We start from the raw sequence: 17161 nt of genomic DNA on the forward strand, positions 1-17161 counted from the left end.
GAGCTCAGTGGTGCAGTCACTAGCTACAATGTGCTTGTTGCCAATGCTGCTGCTACCCACCATAACTTAATCCTGGAATACTTCTCCGGACTCAGGAATTCTGAGCCTCCAACTTCCCTTTCACTTACAGAATAGAACTGAGAGAGTCTGGAGCCTAATTAATGCAAGCTAAAGGACAAATAGGAAGCAGAAAGCAAAGATACTCCTTTTATCTTCTAGCTCCAGGTGGTAAATTCTGCTGAGAACCCTGGCCAGATCATGCTGCCCCCTCTTCTGCTCTCAGTCTTGCTTTGCAACAGGAACTATGGGAGGACACCAGTGCATCCAGTTCGTGTCTGCTAACCTCACACGTGACAAAAATTGCTCCATTACACTATTCTCTGCCCCCGAGACCAGGTGGGGTGATGCAGTCCTACTTAAGACAACTTGGAGGCACAAGAGAACGAACCAATCCTGAATGTGCTTTGTCCTAATTTTACCAATGAAGAAACTGAGATTTGGAATGGTCATAAAACTTATCCAAGGTCACATAGCACGTCAATGGCGAAGCTAATAAGGAGAACCTGTACTCCAGTTCTGGGCTCTGTCTGTTGTGCTCTCATAATATCTGTGACCTAGGATCAATGGGGGCCAGTTCTCTACCACACTGAAATATCCTTGAGTGCTATTGCCAGGAATGATACATCATGGTGAGACCAGGCAGCAGCAGCAGTAGCACCATAGCCACAATAGCTGCTCCATTTATTGTCACATATCTTGTGTGGTCTAGGTCCTGTACCAGGCACTCTGCATGTATTACCTTATTCAGTCCTTACCATAGGTCCATGAGGTGAGAAAATGGACACTCACAGAAGTTAAGTAACAGGTCTCACAGTTGGTAAGTGTGATAAGGCCGGGATCTGAATCCACACAGTCCAACTTCAGAGCCCAACAAGCTTTTACTTACTTTGCACTACTGCCTTAGGGAAGGCAGAATCACATCTGGCAGTAAGCATCCCAAAATGGCATCATCCTCTACTCACTCTTTGGTTCTTATAGTCAGAAAAGAAATGCCACTGAAGCAAGGACTCAGGGAACTGCTGTCCCTGATCCTCTACCTCCTCTTGCCTCATCAAGCCACTCAACACAAGAGGAGGTAATGAGTCCCCTGGCCACGAAGGTGCTTAAGAAGAGGCTCACTAGACAGTCTCCTGTTGAAGATGACATAGAGGAAATTGACATCATTCGAGGAATCAATGGATGATCTTAGATGCTCTCCTCCGGGTTAGCAACTGTGCCCCTAACTACATCCCAGAAAAGATATTTGATCTCTGACCTTCAGACTAACATCAGGTCCCACGAAAAACATTTCTAATTTTTTATTTATGTCACAAATTAAGTAGATGTTTTGCTATTTATATATTCAGGAGTTACTAAAATATAAATTGTCACATGATGTAATCCTATACAAACTAGTATAAATACATTATCAATCTAATACGTGGTTGTAGTGTATCTTGGGTTTTCTCATAATGGTGGCATGGTTGCCTAGATCATCCTTGTATCCACTCTTTTCTTCAACTAATGGGTGAAACTGGTTATAGTGGGTCTTCATCCTTTGTGCAGTAGTGTAGTTCATTTTGTGTGCAATGATATGCGTTTCACATACTCCATGAGTTTGCTATTGCTGCTGCAACAAATCACCACAAACTTAAAACAATACAAATTTGTTATCCTGCAGTCTGGAGGTCAGAAGTCCAAAATCAGGCCCATTGGCTTAAAGTCAAGCTGTCACTAGGGCTGGTTCCCTCTTGAGCAGAACCAGGTGCACAGCAGGAGGTGAGCGGCAGGTGAGCCAGCATTAGCACCTGAGCTCCACCTTTTGGCAGATCAGCAACAGCATTAGATTCTCACTGGAGCACAAACCCTGTTGTGAACTGCGCATGGCGAAGGATCTGAGTTGCAGCACTCCTTATGAGAATCCAGTGCCTGTCCCACCCCACTACTGCCTCCCCTCGTCCGTGGAAAAATTGCCTTCCATGAAACCACTTCCTGGTGCCAAAAAAGTTGCAGGCCTGGCTCACGCCTGTAATTCCAGCACTTTGGGAAGGCGAGGCAGGTGGATCACTGGAGGTCAGGAGTTAGAGACCAGTCTGGCCAACATGGTGAGACCCTATCTCTACCAAAAAATACAAAAAATTAATCAGGCGTGGTGGTGTGCACCTGTAGTCCTAGCTACTCTGAAGGCTGAGGTGGGATAATCCGTTGAACCTGGGAGGCAGAGGTTGCAGTGAGCCAAGACTGCACCACTGCACTCTAGCCTGGGTGATAGAGTGAGACCCTGTCTCAAAAAAATAAGAAAAGAAAAGAAAAAAAAATGTTGGGGACCACTGCTCTGAAGGCTCTAAGGGACAACCCATTTACTTGCCTTTTGTAGCTTCTAGACACCCCCCAACATTTCCTTGACTGTGAGCCTTCCATGCATCACTCTAAGATCTTGCCTCCAGGGTCTCATCTCATACTGCTAACTCTGATGAGTAATTCAGGATAATCTTGCATCTCAAGATCCTTAATTTACTAATCACATCTCAAAAGGCCCTTTTGCCATCCTTCTAAGGTAACGGCCACAGGTTCTGTACATTAGGACATGAACATCTTTGGAGGGCCATCATTCAAGCTCTACCACACATACATTTTCTCATTGTTAATCTGTATTTTATTGAAAAAGATACTAGAATTAATAAGATAAAGTAGCATCCCAAGATCATAAATAAATAATAGAATTGACTTTCAAATCCAGGTTGAACTCTAAATCTATTCTTACACCACTACGAGTATTGCCTTACATCTTTTTTAAAGCTCACCAGCCTATATTTGTAGCAGACCTGCAAGCTTGACTTTATCTGATGTAGAAACTCAGTTTGATGTCTAGTAGGCTGGGAGCAATTTTCTTTTTAGAAGGGTCGTTCACTCTACAATTTGTCTAATGTGTTCAGGATAATGTATTTACAATTATCTTTTTTATGAAGCAGTTTATTCTAAGTTTTGCTAATACAGAAAGAAACATTTTGTTTGTGAAGTGATGTTGGCCTTATAATGCATGGCACCTGAATTCAGTATATTGCCATGATATCTTTTTCTAAACCATTTGTGTTCATTTGAGAGCTGATTAAGTCCTTTCTTTTTTTCTTTTTTGAGCTAGGGTCTCACTCTGTCACCCAGGCTGGAGTGCAGTGGCGCAATGACGGCTCCCTGCAACCTTGACCTCCTGAGCTCAAGTGATTCTCCCACCTCAGCCTCCTGAGTAGCTGGGACTATAGGTGTGCACCACCATGTCTGGCTAATTTTTGTTATTATTTTTTGTAGAGATGTGGTCTCACTATGTTGCCCAGGCTGGTCTTGAGCTCCTGGGCTCAAGCAGTCCTCTCACCCTGGCCTCCAAAAGTGCTGGGTTTATATAGCCCTTTGCTTTTTGATAGTTCCTTTGGAAATTATGCATTCTGACAGAAGAGGGCCAGGGGTGGGGAAGAAAAAGCATGGTAAACATATAATTTACAAAGTAACTATTAAGATAATACTACTGGGATTAAAGCAAAAACCCATAGTGAGTTATAGGTATTTGTAATGAATATTAACAGGAACCCTGAAACTAATCTGTCGAGTCCTAACAGGAGGTTCAGAATGACAATATCAAAGAATACCTTTTTAAACTTTTATGTTGTAATTTATTTGTAGAGGCGGAGTCTCACTGTGTTGACCAAGCTGGTCTTGAACTCCTGACCTCAAGCAATCCTCCCACCTCAGCCTCCCAAAGTGCTGGGATTACAGGTGTGAATCACTGAGCCCGGCCTCAATACCTTTTTTAAAAGATTAATTTACCATTGAATGGGTGTGCCAGGCTTCACGTGGGCAGTTGCCCATTCTACTCAGTCAGTATTCAGATTCTATATTATTTAAAGCAAGTGACTTCATATTATTGTCACGTTATTGTCAGCAGTTTAAAAAGAAAGATGTGTAAACTTGATAAGGGAGGGTTGGAATGGAATTCAAATGAAAGAATTAGCTGGGTGCAGTTGCACACCGATAGTCCCAGCTCATCAGGAGGCCTGAGATGAGAGAATCCCTTGAGCCCAGGAATTCAAGGGCAGATTTATTTTTAGAGACTTCATCTCTTAAAACAAAACACTGCAAATGAAAGAATTCATCACAGAAGGGAAAAAGGATATACAGTATAAAGATTTCACTGCAGTACTTGAAATTTTCCATTACCAAAATAGAATTATAAAACAGCTACATTATCTTTCAGCTCTTTCCTCTAAGATACGAGGATTGCCACTGATTATTTTAACAAGGGATTATTTAAACGTGTTGGTGGTAGATAGTCAATAAATGTTTTATATGTTAATAGACTTCTGTGCTTCAGAAAGGCCCTCCACATTATTCTTTTTCTTTTCTAGCTTCACACATTTCTGGTGATGGAACTTCTGAATGGGGGAGAACTGTTTGAACGCATTAAGAGAAAGAAGCACTTCAGTGAGACGGAAGCCAGCTATATCATGAGGAAGCTTGTTTCAGCTGTCAGCCACATGCATGATGTTGGAGTGGTGCACAGAGATTTGAAACCTGAGGTACAAAATCACTTGATCTCTTATGTAATTCAATCTAGCATCATTATTAAAGATCTCCCAAACATGTGGGAAGTTTCTGGGGAGGTTTCCTTATTTTTTTACTTTTCAAAGCTGTAAAATAGATAATTGAAAATATGTTTCTTGGATTTTTTTTCTTTTATATTTCAGTCTTAAATAAATTTGTCTTTGTTTATTTTTTGCCAGCGGATCATCTTGAGGTTATATTTGTAAGTGGGAGAGCCTTTTATGGAAAAAATACTTTATGCAACAGTTGTGGACTAAAAATAGCAATGGAAATTTTTATAACAAAATAATATCTCTTACATATAATTTTAGAGGGTTTTTCCCAAATGATGTATTTTGAAAACTTATTTTTTACATTTGTAATCAAATTGGTTAGCTCATGAATAAAAATGTATATAATTGTATTCTAAATACTTAAAGAATTGTCTTGGTTTAATTAGTTATGCCATCTTTCTATGTGCTTTTCTATGATCGTGCTATAATATTTATAGAACTATATGTAGCAATGCAAAAGTAGCAGCTATTTATATATCTCCTCTTATGGAAGGCTAATAAAGAACATTCTCTTAGAATGATCCCTTTTTAGTATCAAAACTATGAAAATTCTCTCCTTTTAGAAAATCAACAAAATAATTAAAATTGAAAAACAAAAATCAATACTGTATAAAAAGATAATGATGACTCATCCTTTACCATATACAATATTATACATATTCTCTCCAAAATAGAACTTTAATTATCATGTGATTATAATACATTCTCGAGTATATATAAAATATTAACTTGTTTGATGTTCCTTTTGTGATTAAGCCACAAACGAATATTTCTCTAAAAGTGCTGTTTCTGCCTTTTACTTCAGTATCTTGAATTATTAGAAAAAGAGAATGTTTTCAAATGAAATTCTTTTCTTCTCTACTTCACATGGAAAATAAAATTTTTAATGGAATTCTGTGCATTAAAGTATATTTGGTTTATTCCTTTCATGTATTTAAACTTCTGTCTGTGTATTTTCTATTACCATTATTCACATTACTAGTAATTAATCAAAAGTAAATTCTGTTTTATTAACTTGCAACTATGATAGCTCCCCCCTGCTTCCTTCATCATAGTTCTCACTCTCCTACATAACGCCCACTGAAAATATGGTGCTCTGTACATTGGAGATTAGCTGTCTATTTTTAAATGTGAAAGCACACCACTTAAATGTTTTCTTGATAGACAAGGAACAAGCATGTAGTTTTTTTTAATTGAAAAGATCTGTTCCATGACTGTATAGAATTCATTTTCACATGTTTTATTCTTTGATAACTGGCCATCTGTCACCTCATGAGTCTCAAATGAGGCAACTGTCCTCTCTTACAGAATTTAGATTTGCATTCCTCCTTTCCTGATAAAAAGATACTTATGTAGCTTAATTCTTCTTATTTATTATAAGGCTTTTCTTTGAAATACTCACTTGAAATGGGGCAGAACTGTCAGATTATTTAGGACATTCTACTACAATTATAGTTCTAAATCAAACTAGATTTTGGAGAAATGAAAATGTACCTTTGAACTAACATTTTCATAATAAAATGTCTTTCACTTTGACTTTTAAATGGCAGTGTATATTATTTCTAAACTAAAAGTTTAGTATTTTTCCCATGTGCACTTTAAGGTCTGATTATCTTTCTTTTGGTAGGAAGCTATGTGGATTCATTTTCTGCATAGGCAGAATCGTAAGTCTAGGTAAGAGTCAGATAAATTTAGAGGCTGGCTGACATTCTTAGTAAGCTGCCTTGTGTTTTTTAAACTTGTCCCATACTCTTCTGAGATTAAGAAAAGTTGCATACATCAAATTTGTTTCAGGCAGAACTTGAGATGAGGATAAAAGGGGATTGAATGGTTACTTCCCACCATTGCTGACTAGGCACACCCTCCTCCATGTAGAACTGTCTGTAACTTTGAACTTTGGGAGAAGAGGCAGGCAAGTGAGCAGTGTTTCTCAATTTTACATATTCAGGATAGGAGGAGTGGATTAAAGTCACCAAATTAAAGTGATTGCCACGTCCTCTCACTTCGTCCGCTTTAAGAACTGAAATTGGCTGAGCGCGGTGGCTCATGCCTGTAATCCCAGCACTTTGGGAGGCTGAGGCAGGCGGATCACTTGAGGACAGGAGAGTTTGAGACCAGTCTGGACAATATGGCAAAACCCCATATTAGCCAGGCATGGTGGCAGGCGTCTGTAATCCCAGGTACTTGGGAGTCTGAGGCACCAGAATCACATGAATCCAGGAGGTGAAGGTTGCAGTGAGCCGAGATTGCACTACTGCACGCAGACAGAGCAAGACTGTCTCAAAAAAAAAAAAAAAAAGAACTAAAATCAGGGAAGCCCTTTTCCAGTCTTAATATAGAATAAACATAGTCATTTCCAAAGACTTAGCAGGGTCAATGAAGACGAGGCCAGCTGTGGTTCATTCAGTTTTTCTGTGTGGACAGTGCTTTGCACTGCAAAGGGGCTCAGGTGTTACTTGCTGAAAGACTTCTCCCAAGCACACATCCATCAACCCCGGCTGTGACTTCAGTGTCACAAATTCATGATTAAACACTGTATGCTAGAAAATTTAAGATAATTTTTAGTTAATATTTTTGTTTTTCTTTCCACCCACTTTATTCATTTTCAGATGGAAGGCTTAGGAGATTTTTTTTCTTTGCATCAGTGATACCTTCTATAATGTGTTTTATTTCAGCTAGAATAGCATTAACAAAGCAAATGATGTTCCAGAGCTGGGAATAATTTAATGACTATGAAGGTATAGTGGATTTTGTTAGGATGCCTAAAGACGATATAATCAGATTTCGCTCACTTTCAGTACTAGCTTAATGTACTTATTAAAATAATTTGTGCATCAGTAAGTATTTATTAATCATGTGATAAATTCAAAAGTAGTACTACAGAGTCTTAGTGATCAAGAAGCCTTGGTGGATGAATGATTCAAAATAATAATGTTTTCTGAATATTTGAGGGATAATATCCCTAAGTATCAAAATATGTTTAAGTATTAGCTGTTGGAGAAAATATTTCTGAAATGTAATGGATATCTCCACCATGTCGTCTTCAGTAGGCAATACTAGATATTATATAGCTATTTTATTTATGACTTTGTTCAATGAACACATATTTACCAAAGCACCTACTCTATGTCTGTGCCAGGCCCTGGGGTAGGGTCAAAAATAAGGTAGACACAGAGTCCCTGTCCTTATGGAACTATGACACGATGGGGATGAAGACATTAAACTAACAATACAGAGGTGGTAAGTCCCAGAAAGGAAAAGTAAATAGGCTTAGGAAAAAATATTAAAAGTTTTCACTTCAGTTTGGTAGGATGGTTAGGAAGGTATCTCTAAATGAGGAGTAGATGAGAGGAGGTAGGTTGGTGGAGGAAGCAGAAGACAAACACGAGCAGAGGGAAAAGCTTAGACAAAGGGTCTGACATCAGAAGAGGCATGGTGCAGTTGAAAATGTTTCACATGACATGGTAAAATTGAAATAATACCAAAAAGCATCAGGCAGAGAGCAGTAATGCACTGATGTCCCGCCCTCGAGCCTCCCCATGAGACCTCTCTGCACATGAATTAACTATCAATATACAAAGTATTACATAAATAGGACCAGCAAATCCCAAGACATGTCTAGTGAGAAACTAATGTAAGCATTGATATCTTGCAGAATTTATTGTTCACCGATGAAAATGACAATTTGGAAATTAAAATAATTGATTTTGGGTTTGCACGGCTAAAGCCACCGGATAATCAGCCCCTGAAGACTCCATGCTTCACCCTTCATTACGCAGCCCCAGAGCTCTTGAATCAGAACGGCTACGATGAGTCCTGTGACCTGTGGAGCTTGGGTGTCATTTTGGTGAGTCCTTTTCAATACAGTCATTAAACCTGCTCATTTCTTCGGTGTCCTCTGTCCTTATCTCGCTCTTCACTGTTTCCTTACATTCATGAAATAATTGGCAAAGTGGTTTCTTTTCTGTACAGCCAATTAGAGGCCTGATCGAATAGTATTTCTCTGTCTTAAAACTTATATTAGAGAAAATATAGGAATTTCTATGTTGGTTTATTTTGAAATATTTAAGTTAGCTGTGTTTTATATCAATGAGAGTTAAAGGAACTATAGTATATATGTTTAAAGACACATATTGGACATAATGTGAAAATAGCAAAGTGATTCATAAATAGAAAAACATTTTTAAAAAACTATTCTGTGAAGTTTCAGACTAAAATGTAGTTAAAGAATACCATTTAGGCTAAATTAACAAATAAATAGATAAAATTAGAAGTATTTCTACTACGTAACTTAAAGTAATGTGAGCATGCTTTTCACAAAATGTCCTTGGCTGCTGTGATTAGAAACAGAACATTAAACTAGAAAAATCTTGTGTTTTTTTCTCCAAATATCATTACTTTTTCTGCATATAATTTGTAATGCATGATCTTGGGAAATTTTCAGACAGTACAGAAAGAAGGAACAAGGTGAAAATTACTCATAATCTTCTCATTGAGGGATGATATACCTCAAGCTCTCTCTCTCCCTTCAGCCCCTCCTCTCCTGTAGATATGCAGGCTTTACATCTTTCCACATGTTTTCTATACATATTTGAATTTTTTAACAAATAAGATTATATTATACCTGTATTTTGAGTCTCTGAAACTTATTTAACCATTTATTTACTAATAAGCAGTTAGCATTTTTTTCATTTTTTCACTAATTATAGGCTACACAAATGAATATTTTTTTATATATGTTTGTGTTTTTCTCACTATTTCCTTAGGATAGATTCCCAGAAGAAGGGTATACACAACTTTCCTCTAACAAGTGTGCCTAGATTTCCTTCTAAAAGGTTTAACAGATTATGTTCTCATCAACTGTATGGGAGTACATTGGCTATCCATTTTCATCTGAAATGATATCCCATTGTGATTTTTTTTTTTTTTTTTTTTACTCTGTCTCCCAGGCTGGAGTGCAGTGGCACGACCTTGGCTCACTGCAACCTCCGCCTCCCGGATTCAAGCGATTCTCCTGCCTCAGCCTCCCGCGTAGCTGGAATTACAAGTGCGCACCACCACGCCTGGCTAATTTTTGTATTTTTAGTAGAGACGAGGTTTCACCATGTTGGTCTCAAACTCCTGACCTCAGGCGATGCTCCTACCTTGGCCTCCCAGAGTGCTGGGATTACAGGCGTGAGCCACTGTGACCGTCCTCTTTTATGAATTGCTCTTTACGAGCTTTGCCCATTTTCCTATGGGGAGATTTTTCTTACTGCATTTTAAAGCTCTATTAAATTCTTTCATTCTTTGACATTAATATTGGAAATGTTTTTTCTGGTATGTCACTTGTTTTAAAAATTTGTTTATGGTAATATGGGATTTTGATTTTGTTTTTAGAAGGATTTAAACAGAGAAGATTCTTAAATGTCTGTGTAGTAAGATATGTCAGCCTTTTTCTTTATGATATCTGGCTTTGATGTCAGATTGTCACTCCACTCCTATGCCCAACCCAAGTTTATAAAAATATTCTCCTAAATTTTTCTCTAGAATTATTTTATGTTTATACTTAAATCTGGGATTTATTTTGGTGTCAGTTGTTTTCCCCCAATGAGTAGTCACTTGTCCCTGCAGGATGGTTCTTTTATTTTTAAGTTTTATATAGTTTTTATCTCATTGGTTTTCAGTCATCATTTATAATTTTCAAACTAAACTTACATATTTGTGAATAACATTTTAAACAAAAATAAACTGACTTATAGATCTGAGTTTCATTGAAGGACTTAAATTGAAGACATTTTTGTTAGTAGCATGTCTTAAAGATTAATCTAAATAAAAAAGAGACTTTCATTTTTAGTAATAGTAATTTCATTTCTCTTGCAAAAGGCCAATTATGTCCATCAAGCTCTTTAAGGTTTTAAAAGGCAGTCTTTTTTTTTTTTTGAGTCTCGCTCTGTCACCCAGGTTGGAGTGCAGTGGCTCGATCTCGGCTCACTGCAAGTTCCGCCTCCCAGGTTCACGCAATTCTCCTGCCTCAGCCTCCCAAGTAGCTGGGACTACAGGCGCCCGCCACCATGCCTGGCTAATTTTTTGTATGTTTAGTAGAGATGGGGTTTCACCGTGTTAGCCAGGATGATCTTAATCTCCTGACCTCATGATCCGCCCGCCTCGCCTCCCAAAGTGTGAGATTACAGGCTTGAGCCACCGCGCCCGGCCTAAAAGGCAGTCTTAAACATGCAGCAAGGTGTTTTGGAGCCTCTGAATTCCTTAACTATAGAAATAACTTTGTGTAATGACATGGATGGAAGCCGTGCTTCTCTCTAATTGTCAAATGATATCACAGGATAATTACAATATCCAGTCTGTGGGAAGTTCTACTGAACAAACAACCCAGTTTCTTTAACAAATAAATGGTAAGAAAAGGTAAACTGAGAACTTACAGATGAAAAGACACATAAGAAACAATATTTGCATCTTACCGAAATCCTGATTCAAGCACTTTCTAATTTAGATTCTGGTTTATTTTTGTTTATTTGTTTTCTTTGCGATAGTCTCCCTCTGTCGCCCAGGCTGGAGTGCAGTGGCACCATCATAGCTCACTGCAGGCTCAAGTGATGCTCCTACCTCAGCCTCCTGAGTAGCTGGGACCATAGGCACATGTCACCTTACCGCAGCTAATTTTTTTTTTTTAATAGAAACAAAGTATTGCTTTGTTGCCCAGGCTGGTCTCAAATTCCTAGCTTCAAGTGATCGTCCCACCTCGGCCTCTCAAAATTCTAGGATTACAAGCATGAGCCATAGTGCCTAGCTTAATTTAAATTCTATTTATTAAATTCAAATTAAGTGTAATTCATATAAATCTAATTTATATACTCTATATCACCACAGCTAGGGAAATTTGAATATTGATTAGATGTTGAATAATACAAAGGAATTACTACTAATTTTTTTTAGATGTGATACTGGCATTGTGGTTGTAGTTTTAAAAGTGCTTGCGTTTTATGGTCAGACACCGTCTCTAATCCCAGCACTTTGGGAGGCCAAGGTAGGAAGATTGTTTAAGCCTAGGAGCTCAAGACCAGCTAGGGCAACACAGTGGTACCCAGTCTCTAAAAGAGAAGAAAAAAATTTTTAATTAGCTGGGCATGGTGGCTTATGCCAATAGTACCAGCTACTTGGGAGGCTGAGGTGAGAGGATCACTTGAGCCCAGAGGTTGAGACTACAGTGAGCCGTGATCATGCTACCACACTCCACACTGGGTGACAGAGCAAGACCCTGTCTCCAAAAAACAAAAATCCTTGCTTTTTAGAGGTACATGATAAAATACTTAACAGATGAAAATGAACAAAAATAATATCTTCATTAATCAGAAAAAAAGAGTGCTTTGCTAACTTTTCCATATAAGTGAATGCATATCTAGATACAAAGGCTGTCTTATCCCATAAGAAGCACAAAATTTGTTTGAAGTCTCCTAATTTGTTTTAGAAATAAATGGAAATTTTATATTTTACATCTAATAAACATGTATGTGGATATTTTAAAATGAAAACAAGTTATATTGTCCTCATTGAATAAAATAAATACTCCAGGAATATACATCATGTAGTATTATGAGGTTTTGATTACAACCCATTATACCTGATGGATATACAATCCCTGTCTGAAATGTATAGGACTTTAATAAAAATAGAGCTTACATGGTAATATTAATCTGCTTAGGTTGCTGTAACAGAATACCACAAACTAGGCAGCTTAAACAACAGAAATTTATTTTCTCACAGTTCTTGATGCTGGGTAGTCTTAAGATCCAGGTGCCAGCAGGATTGGTGTCTGGTGAGGGCCCTCTCCTTGGGTTACAGATGGCCACCTGCTTGCTGTGTCTGCACACAGCCTTTCCTTGGTCTGCACACTCACAAAGAGCATGTGTCTGTCCCTTTAAGGATACTAATTCTCTTGGATTAGGGGCCTACCCATATAACCTCATTTAACCTTCGTTACCGCCCTAAAGGCCCTGTCTCCAACTACAGTCAAATGGAGAGCTGGGGCTTCAACATATGAATCCCCAGGGGCGGGAGGAGAACACAAACGTTCAGTCCACAGCACACAGTATTTAGAGAAAGTAGGATACAATATATAACATACCTGTGAGGTGTCATAAAATTTTGTTTAAAGTGTTTTGTTCTCAGGACCTTATTTTTTTATTTTTTCCCAATATTTTATTTTGAAAATTTTAAAGCTAGAGAAAATGTGAGAGAATAGTACTATGAACATCTGACATTTTGCTGCATTTCCTTTTTCTTTCTAATTATTTCTAGTGTGCATGCTGTCTCTGTATGTATGAGTATATGTATGTATGTGAGTATAATACATATATACAGACATACATGTATATATGTAGATACAGAGCTATACCTTGCTATACCATTTGCAAACAATTTGCAGACACAAAGTTATCCTTAACAGATATTTCTAGATAATCAACTAAAATTTTAAGAGCTTGGAACTGAGAGGATCCTAAAGTTTGTTTAATTCTACCTCTTCCAGAAAAGGGATCTTTTCTATTATCACCAATTTCCTCTTCAGTACTTCCAAAGTTGGAAAGTTAGTTTTTTCACCCAACAACCTGTTGCATTATTACATGCCAGAAAGCAAGAAAACTTTATTTATAAAGATTGGTTTCTTTTCTTTTTTTTTTTTTTTTGAGACAAGATCCTGCTCTGTTGCCCAGGCTGAAGGGCAGTTGCACGTTCATGACTCGCTGCAGCCTCGACCTCCCAGGCTGAGGTGATCCTCTTGCTTCAGTCTCCCGAGTAGCTGGGATTACAGGCACATACTACCATGTCCAGCTAATTTTTGTATTTTTTGTAGAGGTGGGGTTTTGCCATGTTGCCCAGGCTGGTGTCAAACTCCTGGGCTCAAGCAGTCTGCCTACCTCAGCCTCCCAAAGTTCTGGGATTGCGGGTGTGAGCCACCGTTCCCTGCCCTGCTTTCTTATATTTAGCCACAACTATACCTGTTAAGAAGTGGGGCAGGACAAAGAAGTAGAGCAGACTTTAGCAAACTATTTGGCAGTATCTACTGAACATATGCAGACCAAATAACCCAGCAATTCCAATTCAGGAATATATCCAACAGAAATATGTATATTTCTGTAACAAAGACATGTATAAGAAGATATATAACAGCATGATTCAAAATTCCCCATGCTGGAAACAACCCAATGTTCATCAACAATAGAAGGATATTTTAAAGAGAGGATGCTGGGAAGACAGTGCAGTAGGAAGCACCAGGAATCTGTCTCACCACCAACTGCAGTGGCAGAATCTCTCTGACGTAACTATTTTGGAACTCTGAAGTCCATTGAAAGTTTTCAGCTTCCAGGGAAAGGCTTGGACAGTAAAGTGCAGTTAATTTTGGTCAATTTTAGCTCTTAGCACAGTATAGGTTGAGTATCCCTTACTTGAAATGCTTGGGACCAGAGGTATTTTGGATTTCGGATTTCTTTGAATTGCGGCATATTTACAGAATATGTACTGGTTGAGCGTCCCTAATCTGAAAATCCAAAATGCAAAGTGCTCCGGTGAGCATTTCCATTGAGTATGTTGGCGCTCAAAAAGTTTGTTTTGGGAGCATTTTGGATTTCGGATTTATGGGTTAGGGATGCTCAACTTATAGCAGCCACCCATTCCCGACCCTCAACCCTGTAGCAGACAGCCATGCACATATTCCTAAAACAACCTACACACAGCTTGTGGGAGCCAGGATGGGCAAAAAGGACCTTGTCCTCCAAATGTAGAGGATCTGTGATCTGAATTGCTGTAATTGCTGCTTCTCATTATAGAGGTGCAAAGAAGCAGTGGTCATTGTTGTGCCTGCCACCATTACTGCAAGCCCCTCCTCCTCCTCCTCTGGGTGAAGTGATATCCACGGGTACTTAAAGGACCAGTCCGCCTTTTTCCTTTCTTCATTTTTTCTCTTTTTTCCCTTTGGGAGCCAGACATTCAGTACTCATACATTCCAAAGCAACTGCTTATACACAGAAAATTAGAAAGCTACCAAGCATGCCCACGCAAAGCCACAGGCTCATCAAAGACCTGAGAAGACCTTGAGGTTGTACTTCATGCTGATCCTCAGCACAGAGACAGCCTATAACAATCAAAAAACAAACAGCAATAAACAAAAGCAAATTAAAAAAAAAAAAAAAGCAAGCAAACCCTCAGGAAGAATGAGAATTTTGATTCCCAGAGATATCACGTCATTAAGTTCAAGGTCCCATTTTCACAAGAATCACAAGGTATATAAAGAAACAGGAAAGTATGGCCCACTCAAAGGAAAAAATAACAGAAACTGTTCCTGAAAAAGGCCTCGCGATAAATTCGCCTAGACAAAGTCTTAAAACAACTGTGTTAAAGACATCGAAAGACCTAAAGGAGTATGTGGAGAACATCAAGACAAAATGTATGAACAAAATGGAAATAACAGTAAAGAGATGGAAAACCTGAAAAGAAAATGAAAAGGAATTCTGGAGCTGAAAAGTACAGTAACTAAAATGAAAAATTCAGTAGAGGGTTTCAGAGGCAGATTTGGCAGGCAGAAGAAGGAATCAGTGAAATTGAAGTTAGGACAATTAAAATTATTGAGTGTGAGGAACAGACAGAAAAATGAAAAAAGCGAACAGAGCCTAAGGGGACCGTAGGATGCCATCAAGAGGATCAACGTATGCACTGTCGGAGGTTCAGAAGGAGAAGAGAGAAAAAGGGACAGAGAATATTGGAAGAAGTATTCTATTGGAAATTAGTTTTGGTGGAAAACTTTCCAATTTTGATGAAAGATAATATAAACATCTAAGAAACTCAACAAACTTCAAGTAAGACTAACTGAAAGAGACCCACACTGAAACACATTATAATGAAATGCCTGTAATCCCAGCACTTTGGGTGGCCATGGTGGGCTGCTCACTTGAGGTCAGGAGTTCAAGACCACCTTGGCCAACATGGCGAGACCCCATCTCTACTAAAAATACACAAATTAGCCAGGTGTGGTGGTGCACACCTGTAATCCCAGCTACTCGGGAGGCTGAGGCAGGAGAAGCACTTGAACCTGGGAGGCAGAGGTTTCAGTGAGCTGAGATCATGACAGAGTGGTGACAGAGTGAGACTCTGTCTCAAAAAAAAAAAAAATAGAACCTTGAAAGCAACAAGAGAAAAGGGATCCACATATGCAAGTGATCTTCAGTTAGATCATCAGCAAATTTCTCATCAGAAAGTTTGGAGACTAGAAGGCAGTGGAGTGATACATTCAAAGCACTAAAAGGAGAAAAAAACTGTCAACCAAGAATCCTATCTCTGACAAAGCTGTCCTTCAAAGGTGAGGGAGAAGTTAAGATTTATTTCTAGATCCATAAAAAGCTGAGGGAGTTCATTACTTCATTACCACTAACGCCGCCCTGTAAGAAATGCTCAAGGGAGTCCTGCAGGCTGACAAGAAAGGACACCAGACAGTTAATTCAAAGCCTTGTGAAGAAATAAAGATGTCAATAAAGGTAAATACATGGCCAGTTGTAAAAAGCTAGCATTATTGTGACAACAGTTTATAACTTCACTTTTTGTTTTCTGCATGACATAAGAGACGAATGCGTTTAAAAGAATTATCAGTTTGTTTTGGGGCACACAATGTATAAAGATGTATTTTTGTAACATAAACAACCAAAAGAAGTTGGGTAGAACTGTTAGAGGAGCAGAGGTTTTTATACATTATTAAAGTTAAACTGATATAAATTCAAGTTAGAGTGTTATAACTTTAGGATGGTAAATGTAATCCCTTGGAAACCACAAAGAAAATAGCTATAGAATGTATACAAAAAGAAAAGAGGAATTTAAATGTTTTATTACAAAAAAATAAACTAAACATAAAAGAAGGCAGTAATACAGAATATGAAGGACAAAAAAGCTGTCGAGTATATGGAAAACAAATAGCAAAATGACAAGTTAGTTCCTTTTTATCAGGAATTACTTTAAATGCAAATGGATTAAACTCTAATCAAAGGACAAAGATTGGTATAATGGATTTAAAAACATGATTAACTATATGCTATCTGCAAAAGAATCACTTTAGATCCAAAGATACAAATAGATTGCAAGTGAAACTATGGGAAAAGATACTCCGTGCAAATAGTAACCAAAAGAGATCAAGGCTGTATGCAGTGGCTCATGCCTGTAATCCCAATACTTTGAGAGGCAAAGACGGGCGGGTCGCGTGAGGTCAGAAGTTCGAGACCAGCCCGGCCAACATGGTGAAACCCCGTCTCTAGGCCGGGTGCGGTGGCTCAAGCCTGTAATCCCAGCACTTTGGGATGCCGAGACGGGCGGATCACGAGGTCAGGAGATCGAGACCATCCTGGCTAACACGGTGAAACCCCGTCTCTACTAAAAAAAATACAAAAAACTAGCCGGGCGAGGTGGCGGGCGCCTGTAGTCCCAGCTACTCAGGAGGCTGA

The 17161-nt window shown here is 38.6% G+C and overlaps 1 protein-coding gene across 7 annotated transcripts in view; it reads left to right on the plus strand.

The window, feature by feature from the left end:
* Positions 1-17161, plus strand: part of LOC105467554 (ribosomal protein S6 kinase A5) — a 206819-nt gene that overhangs the window by 171439 nt on the left and 18219 nt on the right. For all 7 annotated transcript variants that reach the window (XM_071099715.1, XM_024788436.2, XM_011717240.2 and 4 more), the window contains 2 exons: positions 4437-4607; positions 8341-8532. In XM_071099715.1, the coding sequence (XP_070955816.1) occupies positions 4437-4607; positions 8341-8532 (363 nt within the window). The remainder of the gene's footprint in view (positions 1-4436; positions 4608-8340; positions 8533-17161) is intronic.

This window comes from Macaca nemestrina, chromosome 7, assembly GCF_043159975.1.
Source record: "Macaca nemestrina isolate mMacNem1 chromosome 7, mMacNem.hap1, whole genome shotgun sequence".
Lineage (NCBI taxonomy): Eukaryota > Metazoa > Chordata > Mammalia > Primates > Cercopithecidae > Macaca > Macaca nemestrina.